At 33.2% G+C, this 19,287-nt stretch overlaps 3 protein-coding genes across 3 annotated transcripts; 2 read left to right on the top strand and 1 right to left on the bottom strand.

Moving 5' to 3' along the window:
• The first annotated feature begins 3,622 nt into the window (after positions 1–3,622).
• On the top strand, positions 3,623–4,656 carry LOC113866891. Its single transcript, XM_027501689.1, has 3 exons — positions 3,623–3,859; positions 3,970–4,062; positions 4,174–4,656. The coding sequence occupies exons 1-3, from the start codon at positions 3,623–3,625 to the stop codon at positions 4,654–4,656; spliced, it is 813 nt and encodes a 270-aa protein (XP_027357490.1).
• Positions 4,657–4,658: 2 nt separating this feature from the next.
• LOC113866890 lies at positions 4,659–5,000 on the top strand. The gene has a single exon (XM_027501688.1). The coding sequence runs from the start codon at positions 4,659–4,661 to the stop codon at positions 4,998–5,000; it is 342 nt and encodes a 113-aa protein (XP_027357489.1).
• Positions 5,001–13,323: 8,323 nt separating this feature from the next.
• LOC113867633 (MLO-like protein 12) lies at positions 13,324–17,695 on the bottom strand. Its single transcript, XM_027503038.1, has 13 exons — positions 17,570–17,695; positions 17,273–17,330; positions 16,920–17,161; positions 16,514–16,630; positions 16,335–16,395; positions 15,596–15,687; positions 14,859–14,933; positions 14,676–14,770; positions 14,547–14,596; positions 13,907–13,947; positions 13,633–13,806; positions 13,508–13,543; positions 13,324–13,395 (listed from the first exon to the last, which is right to left on the bottom strand). The coding sequence occupies exons 1-13, from the start codon at positions 17,693–17,695 to the stop codon at positions 13,324–13,326; spliced, it is 1,239 nt and encodes a 412-aa protein (XP_027358839.1).
• Between the last annotated feature and the right edge of the window lie 1,592 nt (positions 17,696–19,287).

Below are 19,287 nucleotides of genomic sequence, written 5' to 3'. Positions count from 1 at the left end.
TAAAGTTCAGAAGATAAAGTCGAATCAATACATCAATTCGAGTTCCATAAACCCCTAACTATGGGAAATTAAGCACACATTGCAACAAAAACAGAGAAAGAAGAAGAAGAAGATGAAGAAGAATGCAGAGCAGCCATGGCCACGAGCTCCAATCCGATCCCTCTTCTTGGAGCTTCAAGCTTCGACCCCAATCTTCTCTCCACTCTCTCTCAACGAGAATCTAACTAACAAAACAGAAAATGAGCAAAAGACCCATAGTTTCGCGCTTCAATCATGTATTTATAGAAACCCCAGTTCTGCGCGTTGTCACTTTTTTTCACAAGAGTAACCACGCAGAAGCTTTATGTAGTGCGCGTGTTCACTTTCAAGAGCAAGAGTAACCACGCGCAACTTGCAGAGTTGAAGGCTTCTCTGGAACATTCACTTTAATTCATAAGAGTGGCAACGCAGGAGGTCGAGGGCTGCGCGTGATCACTTTCGTGAGTAATAGTAACCACGCGCAAGCTGTCCTGATACAAGTGCCTCTGGAACGCTCACTTTCGTTGGTGAAAGTGACAACACGCAGCTCATCAGGAATGAAGTCTCTCTGGAACGTTCACTTTCGTTGGCGAAAGTGATAACGCACACTGGCAACGCTCACTCTTGTAAATAAAAGTGATTACGCACAGGCTCCTCTTCTCATTTAGGCTCTGGAATGATCACTTTCACTAACAATAGTGATCACGCCCAGCCTGCATCCCATAATTCTTGTATTTTGGAGTCCAACATTGCCATTCTTCCTCTTCCTTTCCATTGATAATCCATTTCCATGACTTTTGCTCAGATTATTCCTTCAAAAACAAGATAAATTCCTTAAGAACTAAGCATAAATTCTACAAATGCGAAAATAACTACAAATTGAAATAAAACTTTCAATCATTCTCTTTTTCTGAGTTTTTCTACTTTCTTCATATATTTTTCTTATTAAATGAGCTAGAATTATGCTAAAATATCAGTAAAAATATGGATTCATCAGTTGCAATGTTTGCTTAATTCTTCGTAGTTAGCAGTTTATGGATCTTGAATTGATGTATTGATTCGACTTTTTCTTCTGAACTTTGAGTTCTTAGATTAATTGAGTTGTTAATTCTGCTGTTCACGTAATCTTTGAATGGGAATTCACTTGATTAACCAAAGAGGAACCTTTACCAATGGGAATTGGATCTGTTTCTCTGATCTGAATTAGCAACTGGTGTTCGGGATTTTTTAGGGATAAGGGAACTTAATTCTGCAATCTTATGGTTCTAATTCTTAATGCAACTTGAAATTGAATCTCACCTAAGGGATTAGGGGGGTTTGGTTGATCGTTAGGGTCAATGAGTTAAGGGATTAACCTTTGACTAGTTATATGTGAAACTAATTGTCAATTAACCAATTGCTTGAATGTTCAAAGGGTTTAATTGAATTAATATTGATATTGTGAAATAAATTCCTAACTATCTTTCATTCATATCTCATCTCAACACAACTTTCATTCTCTATTTTACTGCAAGTTTAATACTCTGTATTGTTTTGGTTATTTCTTTTACATGTTACTACTCTTCCAAATTTGTATGACTCAAATAGTTCTTGCTTTGTGAAGTGGTAATTGAATTCCTAATTTCCTGTGGAGACGATACTCTGATCTTAAAATTACTCATTACTTGCTGCAATTCCTAATGCACTTGCTAGTGTTTAGAACTGTAACAACAGTCAGTCTCAATTCTGAGGTGGAGGTAGTAGTAGTTCCAATTTCTCAAGAGGACCACTAAGATGCTTTAGATGTGGGGGACCTCATCTGGTGAGGAATTGCTCACAACCACCATCGGCTTGCAGTATTTGTGGGAAGACAGAGCATTCTGCTAATAGTTGTTGGTCAATTCCTCAACGAAGCCAAGTTTACAGGGCAAAGTTTTTGCCATGAGTGGGTTTGAGGCATCCAAGTCAGATGAAGTAATTAGATGTAAATGTATCATCAATGATAGACTCTATGATGTCTTGTTTGATTCTGGTGCCACACATTCCTTTATTTCTCTGGATTGTGTAAATTGTGTTAGACTGCCAATATGTTCTCTACCATGTGATGTTCTTGTGTCTACTCCTTTAGCTAAGCCTGTTGTAACTTCTTCTATGTGGTTAGGCTGTTCTGTGATGATTCACTGGGAAATCCTTGACTCTTAAATATGGGTGAAGCTAAGGCTTTTATGGTGTTGTTTTCTGCTGAGATTGATAAGGCAGTGAAAGTCGATCATATTCCAATTATACAAGGTTTTCTGGAAGTTTTTCCGGAAGATATAACCGAATTGTCATTGAAAAGAGAAATTGAATTCTCTATTGATTTGATTTCCGGAGCAAGCCCAGTATCTATCGCACCATATTGGATGTCCTAGTGGAATTAGCGGAGGTGAAAAAGCAAGTGCAAGATTTGTTGCAAAGGCAATTTGTTAGGCTGAGTGTGTCGCCATGGGGAGCTCCGATACTTTTGGTGAAAAAGAAGGATGGGAGCATGAGAATGTGAGTTGATTATCGCTAGTTGAATAAGGTCACAATTAAGAATAAGTACTCTATTCCTCAGATTGATGATCTGATGGATCAACTACGAGGAGATTCAGTGTTCTCAAAGTTTGATTTGCGATCAGGCTATCATCAGATCCGAGTGAAGAAGGAAGATATCCCCAAGACAGCCTTTAGGACCCGTTATGGTCATTACAAATATTTGGTGATGCCATTTAGTGTGACAAATGTCCCAGTAGTGTTCATGGACTACATGAATAGCATTTTTCATGAATTCTTGGATCAATTTGTGGTAGTGTTTATTGACAATATTTTGATCTATTCCAAGAATCATGAGGAGCACGCTGAATACTTAAGAATTGTTTTACAAATATTAAGCGAAAAGCTTTATGCAAAGTTGTCAAAGTGTGAATTCTGGCTTCCACAAATCCAGTTTTTGGGACATGTTGTCTCAAAGGAAGGAATTACGGTCGACCCAGCAAAAGTAGAAGCAGTAGCTCAATAGTCAAGACTTACAACTCTAATTGAGATTAAAAGTTTCCTTGGATTGGCTGGTTATTATAGAAAATTTATTGAGGGATTTTCTAAAATAGCATTGCCCTTAATGAAATTGACGAAAAAAGGAAAAAACTTTGAGTGGAAAGTGGAATATGAAGTTAGTTTCCAAAACTTGAAGAAAAAGCTAACCTCAGCTCCAGTGTTGATTTTGCCATACCCGGAGCAAAAGTTCAAAGTGTATTGTGATGCTTTGGGACAAGGACTTGTGTGTGTTAATGCAATTCGGAAGATTAGTTGCATATGCTTCAAGACAACTCCAACCTCATAAAGTTAATTACCCCACACATGATCTAGAGTTAGCGACAGTGGTATTTGCATTAAGAATCTGGAGGCATTATCTATTCGGATCGAGATTCGAAGTATTTAGCGATCACAAAAGTCTGAAATATCTATTAGACCAGAAAGAGCTGAACATGAGGCAGAGATGATGGATGGAGTTTCTCAAGGATTATGACTTCACCTTATCTTACCATTCGAGAAGGTGAATATTGTAGCAGACGCACTGAGCAGGAAATCCCTACACATTTCTGCCATGATGATAGAGGAGTGGAATTTGATTGAAGAATTTAGAGATTTGAATTTGATGGTAGAAGTGCGACCCAAAAGCTTATACTTGGGTACTTTGAAGATCAATAACGATTTCCTTATGCAAATCCAAAATGCTCAGTTAGAAGATCAATATCTGCAAGATAGAGTACAGTCAAATGATGAGACTAAAGGCTCAGAGTTTCATCGCGACTTAAATGGACTTATTAGATTTAAGGGTAGAGTGTGCGTTCCTCAAAATGAAGAATTGAAGCAATTGATATTGAAAGAGGCGCATAAGAATAAACTGAGTTTCTGTCCTGGAGCAATAAAAATGTATCATGACTTGTGAAGGAATTTCTGGTGGGGTATGGCATAAAGAAAGAGATTATTGAGTATGTTGCAAAGTGTTTAACATGCCAGAAATTAAAGGCAGAACATCAGACGGTACCAGGAAAATTACAACCATTGGAGATTCCAGAATGGAAATGGGATAGTATCTCTATGGACTTCGTGTCTGGATTGCTAAAAACAAAAAGGAATCACAATGCTATATAGGTGATTATAGACCGTCTAACCAAGACTACACATTTCATTCCAATCAATATGAAGTATAAATTGGAGAAGTTGGCGGAGCTATACATTACTGAGATAGTCAAATTGCATGGAGTATCCTTGAGCATCATATCAGATCGAGACCCAAGGTTTACATCAAAATTCTGGGAAAATCTGCCAAGAAGCTTTGGGACTAAATTGAAGCTTAGCTCATCATATCATCCTCAAACTGATGGGCAGACGGAGCTCACTATTCAAACCTTAAAAGATTTATTACGAGCTTGCGTGATGGAGCAACAAGGATCGTGGGATAAGAGTCTACCTTTGGTAGAATTCACGTATAATAATAGTTATCATGCAAGCATCGGAATGGCACCCTACGAAGCATTAATGGAAGGAGGTGTCAAACTCCTTTATGCTAGTGCGAAGCTGGAGAAACAATTATGTATGCGCCTGATGTGGTATAGAGATAGAACGATCAAGTGAAGATGATTAGAAAAAAGATAAAGGTTGCTCAAGATAGACAGAAGAATTATCATGATCAGCGAAGCAAGCCATTAGAATTTCAAGTTGGTGATCATGTGTTTTTTAGAGTCTCACCTATTACTGAAGTTGATAGGGCACTGAAATCCCGAAAATTGTTTCCTAAATTCATCGTACCATTCGAAGTTCTGAGTAGAGTTGGTCCTGTGGCTTATCATATTTCCTTACCCCCAAATCTGTCCAATTTACATCATGTATTCCATGTATCTTTATTAAGGAAATACATTCCTGATCCTTCTTATGTGATTGAACCTGATCCTGTCCAAGTTCAAGAGAATTTGTCATGAGGTTATCCCTGTGAAGATTACTGATCATCGAGTCAAGTAGCTAAGGGCTAACGATATCTCATTGGTAAAAGTAATCTGGAATGCGAATGATGAAGGAGATGCTACTTGGGAGTTTGAGGACAAAATGAAGGAGGCATATCCTCATATTTTCTTAAATCAGTGAATTTCAGGGGCGAAATTCCTAAAAGGTTAAGAGTAGTGTAACATCCTCTTTTCACTTTTTGGTAAATTATATTTTGATTAATGTTAAGTGGCATTAGAGTGCATTGAGAAGGAAGTATAGATGATTTTAGTGCAATAGATCTCGCTCAGGCGAGATTGACATGCAAGAATACTTTGTTGCAGGGCCTTCTCGTTCAAGCGAGATGATTCTCGCTCAAGCGATATAAGATAAATGTTGCCCAACTATCACCTTGCCCAAACGAGAGTGATATCACTCAGGCGAGATGGGTTGTTCAAGCGAGGACCCACAAAAAAAAAGCATGCTATCAAGCTCGCCCAAGCAAGCCTATCAGAAAGAAGGTGTGAGACCACTGTCTGCATATCTCACTCAGACGACAGGCCGTCGCTCAAGCGAGTTGTTCCTCGCTCAAGCAAGAGCGTACGAGGATGAGGAGTATTTAAGAAAATTTTCGCATCAGAAATTCATTCTATTTTAAACTCACGTCCTTCTCTCAAGCTTTCGCTAAACTCTCTCTTCTTTTTACTTAGATAAAAGCCTCAGAAACTTTGCTTCTCTTCAAAGTCAAATTTGGACATTGAAGCTAATCGAACTCTAAGTAAGTTTCTTCAGATTAAACTTGAGTTTCTTCAATTGTTTTCCTGTTTTTGTTTCTTCTGGATATCTCTTGGTATTCAGGAGAACTTTCATAGTTGATCTTCAATCCTTTTTAATATCTCTCTGTGGGCTCATCTTCGAGGTAAGGAGAGCTTTATTTTATCATTATAGTACAATATTTATTTTGTGCTTATCGAGCACAGTTACATGAATATTTTATGAGAATATGTTGTTGAGATATCTTTTGTATGAATAATGGGTGAAAAGATGCTTGTTTGATTGTTTGGATTATTTGCTTTTTTGGATTAAGTGGTTGAAATGTGTATATGTATTATATGATGAGTACTTAATATGGACGATGATTGAATTTGCTGAATGATTATCATGTGATTATATGAATGAAATGAAATGATTAAGTTTGAAATGGTATCTATATTCACGAGGATATGAGTGGAATGAAATTAGTCTAGAAGTGCTTTACTAAGCACGATCTTATGAATGAGAAAGAGAATAATTCTGAGAATGACCTAAGAGTTGGATGTATATAGATTGTAGTTTGAATAGTTACAGAGATACACTGGAGGCATAGAGTCCAGAGACGATGAAAATCTAGGGGGAAACATAGGGTAGTGAGTGACATTCGCATATGTGTATATACTCATTTTGAGAGCGAATGCGTCACATGGCCTCACACTCGTTTCTTGACTAGACTCTTGACTATGCCTTTGCTAGGGGGCCTGATTATTGTACATGTTGTATCCATGTGCATTGGCTAACCGATGACTATTTACCTAGTTGAGTAAGACCTCAAGAAATGTTGAAGGCGTCCATATTTGTGATCACAGTGCATTGGGAGTGCCTATTGGAATGAGAGATTAAATAATAGAAAATAAATTGTGAATGATGTGTGTTTAATGTTTGTTATGTGAAATTAGTCTAAATATGGAAATGTTGCAATTGTACTATAAATTATGATTTTGTGATATAATGTTTGCAAAAAGATAGAATAGACACTCATCCTTACTAATAATTTCAGGGAATCAAGATGACGGAGCCTCAAGGAAGGATTAGATTAATAGATAGTTTTGTACATTTTAGGTTAAATTATGTATTTAATGAGTATCACAGAGTAAATTATTTTAAATTTGTTGTACTTGTAGAAGATGAACCTAGAGTTTTTGTTATGATAGAAATGAATTTCTTTTATAGTATCCCTTTTGACTTTCCTAGGAGTAGAATACACCAGACTTTTTGTGAATATATGTACAGAGGTACCATTAGAACCCCGACAACTCTCAAGTATCTATTTACCTACCACGACCATGACTCTCTTGGAAGACCATCTCGATGGACCTCTGACCACCTTACTGGCACAGAGGTGAGAGCTGATTCAGGCGATCACTACCTGAGATCAAATGAGGATCTGGATTTGGAAGACTCAGCTGAGATAGAGAGTTGGGACGCTGGAGATGAATAGGACCTGTCTTCAGTAGTTGGTTTTGGGAAAGACTGCTTTGGAACTTATATTTGTGTATGGAATGTAAATATTTTGGTGATGTAATTATTATTTTATAAATAATTTGTAAATTATTATGCTCGATATATGGAATGTATGGTTAATAGAAAGAAGGTGCTCAAAAATAGATTACAAAACAAAATACTTTACAACTAGACTGAATTTGTAGCTAAATAGTCAAGGTTAAACCAAAACCAGACTACAAAATATTAAAGTTACAATTTTTCTAAAATAATGACTTCATTTCTTCAAGCATAGTTGGACCTACGAACTAAGAAGCGTCCGTATTACCTGTTAAATCTACTCATGTATCCCGTACAATCATCATAGTGCACACCCACATCACATAGACAACAATGCAAGGGTGAGCTTATGTAAATAATACCACCTAATGATTAATATAATAAGGCATAGTTCAAACTACAATGCAGCAAATAATTCTACTCAATCTCAGTCAATCTAAAATACTATATATATATATTAGGGTTTAGGGTTTAGGTTATATATATATATATATATATATATATATATATATAACCTAAACAGCCTATCTAATTTCAGCATCTCAGTTCCAATTGGTTCCAGCAGTTCAACCAAAAAGGACTTACAAATAGTGTTCGGTTTGGGCGCGAACTGACCCCGGTACTTGGATCTAGATATAGCTCAACACAGAATGATTTCTACCATCACACACCTAATCACCTAAAATTATGGTTTAGTTATATGATATTTCAATTTAATATTTCAACATTGCACAACCATATTCATAAATGTAGACAGTATAGTAATTATATTTCACAATCAATTGATGAGTACACAACATTTATCATTTTCTCAGCTCACACAGCACATATAATTTTATAACAGCTATAATATCAATCATAAAAGAGAGAATTCTACTTATAACATATCTTTGAATTATATCACAGAATTTATTCACATATTAGATAATCTCAATATTTTCATTACATAATATCCATATAAGTAAATCATTTACATATGAAACAAAATTGAAATTTATATAAGCTCCCCTTACCTTATTACTCCAATGGGATTAAAGTCACCAAAAAGTTACAGTTGTCCAAAATTATTCCTGTAAACTCTTTTCTACTCCTATGTCACCTAAACATACAATTATAACATTAAAATTGTAAACCTTAGTTATCCCTAAAATTCCTTTTCAATAGCATAGGAAATATTTTCTAGTAAACGGAAGAAAATAAAACATGTTTTGAATTTTAACACTTTAAGAACCATACAAAATAAGTATTTTCCCGCGATAACTATTAAAGAGCCATACTAATCCTTTCAATTCCCATTTTATGTCATATGAAAGCTGAGACAATGAACTACAATTCTTATGAAGACAAATTCTAAAAGGACCTTTTTTCTAGCTTAAAATGTCAAAAACCGCAACATATTTTCCTAGTCCTAACACTTGACCTTTGTTCACTAAAACAGACATATCTCATAATTGATAACTCCTTTTTAGGTGGTTCAAAAGCCATTAGGAAACTAACATCAAAAGCTACAACTTTCATAAGATACAGAAAGCTAAATCGATCGTTTAAAAGGTCTAAATCACCACGCATTTGCACAAATTTGAGGGCCAAAGCTGGAGACGGCAACTACACTCTAATTTCAATAAATTTCAAAATTCTTGGATAGCCACCACTTCCTAAAATCTACCAAATTCTAACTCATACAAGACATAAATTAAGCTCAAACTTCCAGCCCTCACTACCCACAAATTATCCACTTAATTTAAAGTTTTTAGCTGAAAATTTAACAAAAAGAATTAACATAAAAATTCTAGCACCTAGAGTCATATATAGCAGCCAAACTTGCAAGAAAACTTAAATTTTAGGGCTAAAAAAATTAGGGTTTTACCTCCACAAAAGAAGCCTTCTTTAAGGCTTTGAGAAGTTTGAATTCTTGCCCAACAATTTTTTGTCACACGTACAGGAGAAGCAAACTGGATTTCAGTGAACTTAAGGCAAATTTTTTTTTTTAAGGTCTAGCCATCGAGGAAGAAGGTGGCTGTTTAGGTGGCTGGATTAGGGAAGGAAAAACAAGGTTTTGGAGTTAAAAATAAGAAGAAAAACTACACTGGACGGCTACTAGAAATTTTTGTGCTAAAATGGCTTTTCCTCCCCCTCTTTTAAGTAAATTTTGTTTCTAATGAGAAGAAGAAAGCTTGGCTGAAATAAGATAGGACAACTAATTAATTATGGACAAAAATGCCCCTCAACTAAATGCTAACAGGACTAGCTTACCCTCTGATTACATCCTTATTTACAAAATGCCATTTTAGCTATAAAATATGAATTTTCTTCACTATTAATTTAGTTTCTTTGACAGTAAATGGCTAGAATATTATTCTCATCTTGTTACACTCATGTGTAATAATTAATTATACACCTATGGTATTAATTATTTCAGTTAAATTGAATAATTAGTATAATTAACGCACTAACTTTTTATGCAACAATTACACAATTCAAGCATCAAAATATGTTACTTCTCATACTCGTTTTATTGCACATATTCTAATATGTAGTCCTATAGAAAATACATGTCAAATAAATTTCCACGCACATAAGAAATTAAACTCACAACTACTATATAGAAAAGAATTATAAAAACCCCGTATGACAGGTCAAAATAGCCAAAAATATGAAATTAAAGCATTTATGTATAACAAGCCCAATATAGTGTTTTGATTTTTATTTTTTTTATATTATGTCTGGCTAAATCTATAGCTAGAGATATGGTAAATTCTTTATATAACTCTTGGGATATTTTTGGTTAATAAAAATTTCACGTTTCCTTTCTTGATTGGCATTTATCCTATTGCGTTATATTTGTATGTTTGAAATTGATAACTCTTAAAAAATCATAATTAATTATTTTGTGGGCAACCATACCACGTATAGTTAATGGATCTATTGGGTAAAATAAGATAAATGATTAGGTAGACCAAACTAATCTTTCTCTTTCAATTGTTATTAAATTAACAGCTCATGGGCTCTTTATGCTTTCTCTTCCATTTACCTTACATGACCATTAGGAGTAATAGTTTTGGGAAAAGATTATTAATATTGCATGACTATTGGGTGTTAATAGTTTTAGTATGAGTGATTGACAATCATAGGAAAACTAAAATTAGAATTAATCTAAAAGAGAACATAAAGAATTGTAAGGATGAAACCATACGCCCTAGTTCTTCTTGATTAGTTTATTGTTAGAGGTTGCACTATTTTTAGTTTTATTTTAATCACTTTCATATTTGAATTCTTGTTTTATTTAATTTTATATCCTTTAAGTTAAAAAATTAAATTAATAAATTTTTAGTAATTGTAAACAATTTTAGTGGGACGATAATTCAGAAACTTATTTTTAGAACTCTATTACTTTTCGACAGGTACACTTGTCCATAAATAATAATGACTCAGTAATTGTTATTAGTGGAGTAGAGAATGCTCACTCTTACAATTATTTTCACGAAATGAAAATGAAGAAACAGAGGAAGTAAATGAGATTAGTGTATTCAATGAACATTGATTCGTTCTAGAACCATATCTTCAGTTGTATTGTAAGGAAGGATTTGCTCTGTTAGGACTTAAATTATGCTGAGGTTGTAATAATTTTTGTTGAGTTCTAATTAAAATTAATATTGATATGTAAATATTTTAATGTCAACTTTAGAATTTATAAATTGCTAATAAATTTTATTATAAATAATGAATCAAGATGTATTTGTAGGTGGTTAATGATTAGTAGGTTAATTATTCTACCTGTAAATCTAAATTTGACTTTAGTTGGAAATTTAATTTGCTAGAAAGCAATTTTGTTTATATTTTTAAGTAGTATATATATAACATTAAGTAAGATGATTGTTTAACTTTAATTTTAGTTTTTACTTTAATTTGAAATTTAAATTAAAAAGATAAATTTTCATCTCAATTATGAATGAAATCAATGTGATTTTTCTTGCAATTGTGTGATAGATGAAACTTATATATGAAGTTTTAAAATTTTGTTAATTTCTATCATTTTAAGATTTATGTAATTATAAATTTTTGCTAATTTATTTATAGTCTTTACTTATTTCAACATAATTTTATTGAAATTTATTTATAAAAATAAGGGGAAATAGTTACTTAATTAAGAGCATCCCATGGTTGAGATTGATTTCAAAACCAAATTTGTTTTGCGTATCGTTTTTAGCATTTGTAACTGAGGTCCTCAAGAAAATGACCTAGATTTGTTTCTTAGTTTACTGGATTTAAATTACTTTTTATTTGACTGAGTGTGGCATCAATCATGATGATTTGACTATCTTCTTATACCAAGGGAGAATGGAGTCTTTTGATTGCTTTGAACGAATGACGGTGACACAATACATGAGGTATTCACATATTTGGGCTCACATGCATGGCATAAGACTTAATTTAATGAAGAAAAACTGCAAGTGAATTCATTCGTTGCATTAAATGTGCAATGTGAGTTTGAATTTTTGAGTTGTTTTTTTATATTTGTGATATTGTGATGGTAAAGTCTATTTGTGGAGTAGATGAAAAAATGTAGACTCAACCTTCTTTTTATTTTCTTTTCATCTCCTCTCTCTCTTTCCACGATGATGTCCCTCAAAAGCTTGTTCTTCCACGTGAATCCGAGTGAAAGAACATCTATTTAGTGAAATTGTCAAACACATGCTATAAATAAATGTCATAGGACTCATTTTCGATATACTTTTTATTTTTTTTAAATTTATAAATTTTGACTTAAGATTTTTTTTTTGTTTTTTATTCTCAAATTTAGTTATGATCTTAGATCTTTGAAAGACGAAATTCTACTATGTTTATTTTTTCATTTTTATTAAAATATTTGTAAACGTGTTTCTAAATTTCTAAATTTAGGGTACAATATACGTAGGATTTAAAATTAATATAATATGAATTTCTCAATATAATTCATGTGATTCTTGATAAATTGAATAGTTATCCTTCAACACTTTATGCTTCAATTTCATTGGCCATTTAACTATATGATCTTAGAGTGTTTTTTTCACTATGGACATGTTGATTAGAGCACTCAAATCTTAAGTAAATTGCATTGACTTCTCTTAATTAATTAACTAGACGTAGAGATTGGTGAGAGATGAGTAAAAGATTATTGTAATTCTTATTCTTCATGCAATATTATTTTAAACTTGAATTAGAAACTCATTTTTATACATGAGTGGGACTCTTACTAAATTCTGAACCCTAACCAATCTTTCATTGTTATTTCAAGTGTTTTAGGTTACTCTACTATGTTCCTTGAATTTAATTCTGTTTTCATTTCTTTACAATTCTTATTTGATATTCAGCTAAAAACATTATCCACAAATCTAATCTCTGCTAGTTTGTCTCTTCTCAAACGAGAATTCTGATGAACTAATGCAGATTTCAAGTTGAGAGCTAATGGGTAATTCTGTTGCTAAGCCTGGTTCAGGAACTTGCATTTGGGTTTCATCTGCTACTGCATGGTTGCTTGGCGAAGGCGAGCCTTCAACATCCAATTGCTCATATTCGTAGTTGGATGTCCTTGGAGAAGTGTGTGCACTATCATTTCTGCCAGCAGAGTGTTTGTGTAGCAGGTGAATTGGAGACATGCCGTATGTTGGGGTTGATGTTCTGCTTGAGAATGGTGTGGTATGCTTACTATCTTTGACATGCTTCTTGGCAGTGTGGTGCCAGTTCTTCAGTGCTGTTGCTACTCTTTGATTGAAAATGGTTGGTTTCATGGTTGAACCCATCTGTAATGTCGGCCAAAACATATTGAAGTAAGTGGGTGATTATATAGTATAGCAAAACCAAAACCAAAATGCTTGGATTTTCCAGCATGTGACCTGTGTAACTAGAGCATAAAGAGGCAAAGTCACATAGCTGCATAGAACTTGTATGACAACCCTGAAAATTAAAATTTCCAATTCATATTGGTTACATATGTAGTTTCTAAACTCCAAAATAAGGATTCATAACTTACCCCATTACAAGTCTTATGACAGTATCTACAGTCCTTTTGTGGAAGCAAGAGTTTATGGAGAATTCATACTGAAACATTAATTATGAGATATTAAAAAAAAAATATTGCAGCTTTGCATTATTTCGTTAAACACTACAGAATGATTGTATATGGAAGATAAAAAATATTGGATAAACTTACTGTACTCCAAGAAAAGAATGCCAGTTGGAAAGCATTCTGTAACATATTGAAGCAAACATAATTATTTTCAGAAAACTTGAATTACTTAGATGACATAATTTAAGGAAAAGAAATAGTCAAATTACCTGGAACAGAACAAGATGAATCAGAAAGAGGAGGAGACCTGGGCGGTTGAACCAAAACAGTTCATCTCTTGGCTCAACTACAGGTGTACCCTTTACCACTTCCCCTCTGTCTTGAATCCTCAGTCCCATCTTTGTTATTATCATTTGTAGTTTAGCACCCACTAATAAGATTATCTGTAAAATTTACATTAAATCTTACAGTTAAGTTAAACCTTTACAACAAGAAAGGAAATATAGACAGGCAACATAAACAGAATGAGTAGTCTGTGCTTACAATTAATGGGATGAATGGAAGCCAATAATAAGAATGCCACCCTGTCCGGATAGACCAAAATCATTAAGAGTTGGTGGTACTGAAAGGAGCTTAAGAAGTTATCCTTTTTAGCCTAATTAGATGCACAATATTGATTGTGAAGTAAAACAAGAGCAAGATAGGAAGTAGGACAACGTATGTTTAACTTATGTAAAACAACATACTGTATATAAAATTGTCTTAGATTACACACAAAATTCTTTGATGACACTAAAATATGCATTAAAGGCATAACTCATGATCAAACTTTCTGTTTTACTTTTGCAATAGTCCCTAACTTTGGAATTATTGGTCATCGTGGTCCTTAATATTGTTAGTCTGCATCAACCAATTCACTGATTTATGAAGGATCAAATTAACTATTGGTTGATATACTCAAGACCAAATTGTTGTTTTTTGTAATGTTGCGGATCAGATTAACTGGTGTCATCAATTTAAGGGAATAAATTATATAACGGTTGTCAAAGTTAATGATTAAATTTCCCCTCTTTATAATATAATATAAGGGACCAAATAAATTGATATTGTCAATTTCGTAGACTGAATTAACTAAAATTTTATTCTACTGAAATTAGTTTGAAAAGAGTTGAATGTGGCTTACCGTGAGTATTAGTCAGCAGGAATAGCACCGCAAAGAACCATATGATTGGACTGCATGTTAAAAACCGGTTGAACGTAAAATGACGCGTACGTAACACAGTGAAAAGAAAGCAATAGATGAAAATCATACCTGATTCCCACCACAACTTTAAAATCTTCCTCAAGTGATCTTTCAATATACTTCTGAAAATCAAATCTGGCGCCACTTCCCGGTGCCAGATGCGCCTGAAATCACATATCTTAGTTCTACGTTTGGGGATGCCCTTTTAGCAAAATAGTGTCAAGACTATCAAAGAAGGAAAATACGTCTCACCGTAATGAATCCGTGCCTCAATGTCAAATAGTCAACTTTATTGGCAGATCCAAAGAATTGTCTGAAGAAACTAACCTGATTGGAGCATATATAGTACAAAACAATGGAATTAGAAACTTATAAACAAATTTACGTCTCTCTAACAATCAAATAATCATTGCAAAAAATAGATTAATTAAGATTTTCCTCCTTTAAACTTCAAGGTTTCTTTACTTACTTATTTTTAAGTGCATGTTTTTCAAAAACAATTTCTATAATATATTGTTTAAAAATACTAATAATACACCTTCTAACATAATTTTAACTATTAGGTAAATTAACTGAAAACTATATTAATATGAGAGAAAATATAAATTAATAATGAGAAACAGTAAAATTCACATGATTTTTTGTAGTTCTCATTTCTAACATTCTTCTTTATCTTTTTCTTTTTATCAAATAACCGTCTTAAAATTTTTGTTTTTATTTAATCTCTTTAAATATTATAATATTTTCATTCAATTTTTTTAAATATTACAAGAAATTAAATAAATCATAATGTTTATAGGAACAAAAAATAAGATTATAATGAAAGACTCATTTAAGAAAATTAAAAAACAAAAAAAAAATCAAAATTTTTTAGAGTTAAAAAATAAAATTATAACTTTAAAATCCAAAATTTAGCTAATGGCCATTTTAAGATATATATTTATCATATCTTTCTTGTTCTTGTTTAATAAATGTGTTCTCGTTCTTACTATCCATAAGGAAATTGATGACCGACTCCACCAAGTGTACATGTGCCTTCGTCCAAATGTGGTGTCTCTTGCAAACCTGAACCTCTCGGGATCTGCAACATGTGTTTACAAAAGGCACTGTAAGAGAAATGCATGGCACATGTAAATGGGCAAAAAATTAAAAAACACGGTGCATATAATATACCCTGAAGCATATATGGAACCATGAAAAAATGATACGATTTTATACGTTACACTTTTCCATAGATACCGAGTTACATTTATCTTATGGAACTATATTCTGTTAAACTTTTAATCCTTGTTTTAAATATTGATACATTTCAAAAATTCTATCTGCACGCAATTATAAGTTGATCAGCATAAGTTATAATAGTTTGCAATAAAAGATAAGAATGTCGTTATCAATTTGTTAGAAGTCTTATTATTGAACGTATACTAAAGTCAGTCACTACGCTGTCAACCCAATTTTTAATATTTTATTTTGTGACACGTTGGATGAGAGAAAACAAAATTGAATATAAAAAGTAAAAAATATGGATAATAACGTAATATTTTATTTAATTAAAGAAAAATAAACAAAATAAAAAATTAATTATATTTTAAATATTTTTCTATCTTCCCATTTTGATACCGTTAAACCAAAATTACGAATAAAATTTTGTCTAGTTCAGTAAACTCAGAGTGCACAATAGAAAATCGTTTAATAACTATTGTCGACAAAAAATTGAGGTCTTATTACCATTATAGAATTGATATTCAATGGTCTTTGTTTCATCTTCCCAAGTCTTCCAAAGCCTCATCTGAGTCCATTAAAGCAAACACCGGATTTAGACAGAGACTAACATAATATAGTCCCTTACGTAAGTTCCGAGAATAAAGACTTGGGACCATATTTGAGAAGATAAAGGAGGCGAGTACCTTAGTTCTTCCCATAGCTAATGTAATGATGCATTGTAGTACATGAAAAACAGCTAGCACAAAGATGAATATATGAAGCTGGTGAATCCCGTACGCGGAAACAAAAGCAAATTTTCCCTGCATATGCAAAATCACCCTTCAAAATTATTTACAACTACCTTTGCATTCATCTCTGCTTCCTTATTACCAATATTTTCACAAAAATGTGGTATACATTCATATTGACACAGAAAATCTTCTTTTTTTGTTGATAACAAACATTAAAAGTAGTTCTTTTAAATATCTTTAGTGTAATATTATAATTGAAATTAGAATTTTACCTCAACAACGCACAACAACATTAAATATAACAAACATTTGAAGAACTATACGCAGGGTTTAATGCAACTTGGAAGTAACAACTTGCCTTTTCAGCGCATTTGTCATATCCTTTTGTAGCTAGAACACGCCGTGCCATGGGTTCCGAATATTCGAGGAGTTTCCTAGTATTGGTTTCAGAATCAGTATCAGATTTAGCCTCAGATGTACTTGTCTTTGGATTGGCACAAGGATGCCATGTGGATGCAACATTTTTTGATATGCAGATCTTAGAAATTGGATCTTGGAACACTGTTAGGAGCAAGGATATGAATCCTAGCAGCATAAGCTCTGAACAGAACGTCAAAGGAATTGTTTAGCTTCCAAACACAAAACATGTAAATTTAGCACCAACAAATAGAAGAAATCAACCATGAATTAATTAAAGCAGAGCACATATACCTCCTTTGACCTTTTCCAACGCTTCAAAAAGGGCATTTTTGTGTTTCTTTTTGAACCACTGCAATAAGTAGTAGCAAATTACACACCGCAAGAGTCAAGTTTCAACAAAACATTTATATAATAATGGATATTAGAAACACTGAAACACAAAATAGAATATTTAATACGGTGATTATTTTATATGACACGGTTATATGATGGTTATTTGTACAAGAACTCTACTTATCGTTACCGGCCACCACTAATAAGCGAATTCTTTAAGTCCCTTCTGGGTAGGATGAACCCTTCCTAGCTTACCTTTCCAGCAGCGTGGATAATATGTTCTATGATGATCGAAATAGCAAGCAGCACAAAACACACAACTGCAACAGCCCAGGTTGGTGTTTCCTCAAGCGTTCGTTCATAAACTTTGACTTCGGCCATGTCTACGTAATTTTTTAAAATTTGCAAGACTAGAGAAATTGGTGTTTAACAGAAGGTGTTAGTCGAGGGCCTGGATGAGAGTCTATGAATTGATTGATTATGAGCTCTAATAGGGACCAAAAGAGACTCACAAGATTGTGCAACTAAAGAAAGAAACAAGGACTGTTTAAACAAAATAAAGGCGTGCGTTACTTTAAGTATTGGCTTTTATATGTAAGGAGTAAGGAAGAGATAAGAGTGTTGGGGTATACGTGGAAGACTTGAAATTGATACGATAAGAATTTATGCAACACAGGATCAACAGTTTTGAATTTCAAAGCAGTGATTAGTCAAAGAAATACATCGACCAGAAGAGTAACGGTGAGTATCCATTCTGCTTTTACAACTTCAAGTATGCAATTCATTTATTTAATTAGAAGACAATGAGAAAAAGACAATATTTCGGAAACAATAAGGAGACAGCTTTTTCTTTTTCTGATACTATTTTAAAACGGTTTTGTGAAAGAGATTAATTCTATGCCGATATAAAATTATAGTCGAATCATTCAATATTTATATTATTAGCGGTGTTTATGGATTCGTTCAGTAAAATTTAATTAATGATAAATTCATCATTTTTTCATCTAACTTATCCAAAATATGTATAAGTAAAACGTAGTGTTAAGATATATGTTTGTTAATTTTGCTATTAAACATATTTAGATAATCATATTTATTTATGTATACATAATAATTCTTCTAGTCAACGCGATATGACATTTTTAAATTTTTTTATTTTCTGAAATTTATTATTTTATAGTTTTAGTATTTGAAACTTAAAATACAATTAGATCTATTATGAATTGATAGCCCTAAGAAAACATTTCTTGCTATCAAGAAGAGGCACCTTCTCATTTTTTCTAGGGTTTCTCAACCCTAGGTTTTATTTCTCTGAGTGCTTGTACCGCCACGCTTTGGGCAAGCTGATCGAATGGTCACAAAGAGGCTGCGAATAGGCTTCATCTGTGGATGATCCCTAAAGATAGAGGGAAGGTTGAAATCATGGATTTGTCAGAAGAGGAGATGCAATCCAAAGAAAAAATGGATTTGATGGTTAGATGCACAAAAAAAGTAAAGATGAATGCAAAAAACACCATTGATATGGTGGATCTATTTGTGCAAGGAACGACTTGTGATAAGGATATTTCAAACTAGGTGTCCTCTTTCTCTAAATCTCTAATTTTTATGTCATATAAAGAAAAGGTTATGATTGGTAATGTGATAAGTCCACATTTTATTAGTTTTTTACTTGTCATTTTAATGTAATTATACCAAAGGCGCCAGGAGGCGAGAGAGAGATACTGAACTCTTCCTATTAGCCATAGCAGTCACTTTCAGGGTGTTTCAGTGGCCTGAGATGAGTTTTGCACGCGTTCTTAGCGACTAAGCAAAAGAGGACCCAAGCAAGACCCAAAGTGGAATATGAGCCCAAAGGCGCTAAGAGGCGAGAGAGAGACAGGGAAATCTTCCTATTAGTCCTAGCAGTCACTTCCAGGGTGTTTCAGTGGCCCGAGATGTGTTTTACACGCATTCCTTAGCGACTAAGCAAAAGA

Source organism: Abrus precatorius, unplaced genomic scaffold (genome assembly GCF_003935025.1).
Source record: "Abrus precatorius isolate BTA unplaced genomic scaffold, Abrus_2018 Scaffold5, whole genome shotgun sequence".
In the NCBI taxonomy this organism is placed as follows: domain Eukaryota; kingdom Viridiplantae; phylum Streptophyta; class Magnoliopsida; order Fabales; family Fabaceae; genus Abrus; species Abrus precatorius.
Note: the sequence above shows the minus strand (reverse complement) of the source record. Positions and strands in the feature narration are given on the sequence as shown.

Bases quoted from the DNA above. Each gene is read 5' to 3' on its own strand.
- LOC113866890 (XM_027501688.1), top strand. From the start codon at position 4,659: ATGATTAGAAAAAAGATAAAGGTTGCTCAAGATAGACAGAAGAATTAT.
- LOC113866891 (XM_027501689.1), top strand. From the start codon at position 3,623: ATGATGATAGAGGAGTGGAATTTGATTGAAGAATTTAGAGATTTGAAT. The intron at 3,860-3,969 runs GTGTGCGTTCCT...TGACTTGTGAAG, and splicing joins TTATTAGATTTAAGGGTAGA to GAATTTCTGGTGGGGTATGG. The intron at 4,063-4,173 runs GTACCAGGAAAA...AATGCTATATAG, and splicing joins TAAAGGCAGAACATCAGACG to GTGATTATAGACCGTCTAAC.
- LOC113867633 (XM_027503038.1), bottom strand. From the start codon at position 17,695: ATGGCCGAAGTCAAAGTTTATGAACGAACGCTTGAGGAAACACCAACC. The intron at 17,162-17,272 runs GTATATGTGCTC...CGTTCTGTTCAG, and splicing joins GTTGGAAAAGGTCAAAGGAG to AGCTTATGCTGCTAGGATTC. The intron at 14,597-14,675 runs GTATGATTTTCA...TTTAACATGCAG, and splicing joins AAAGTTGTGGTGGGAATCAG to TCCAATCATATGGTTCTTTG.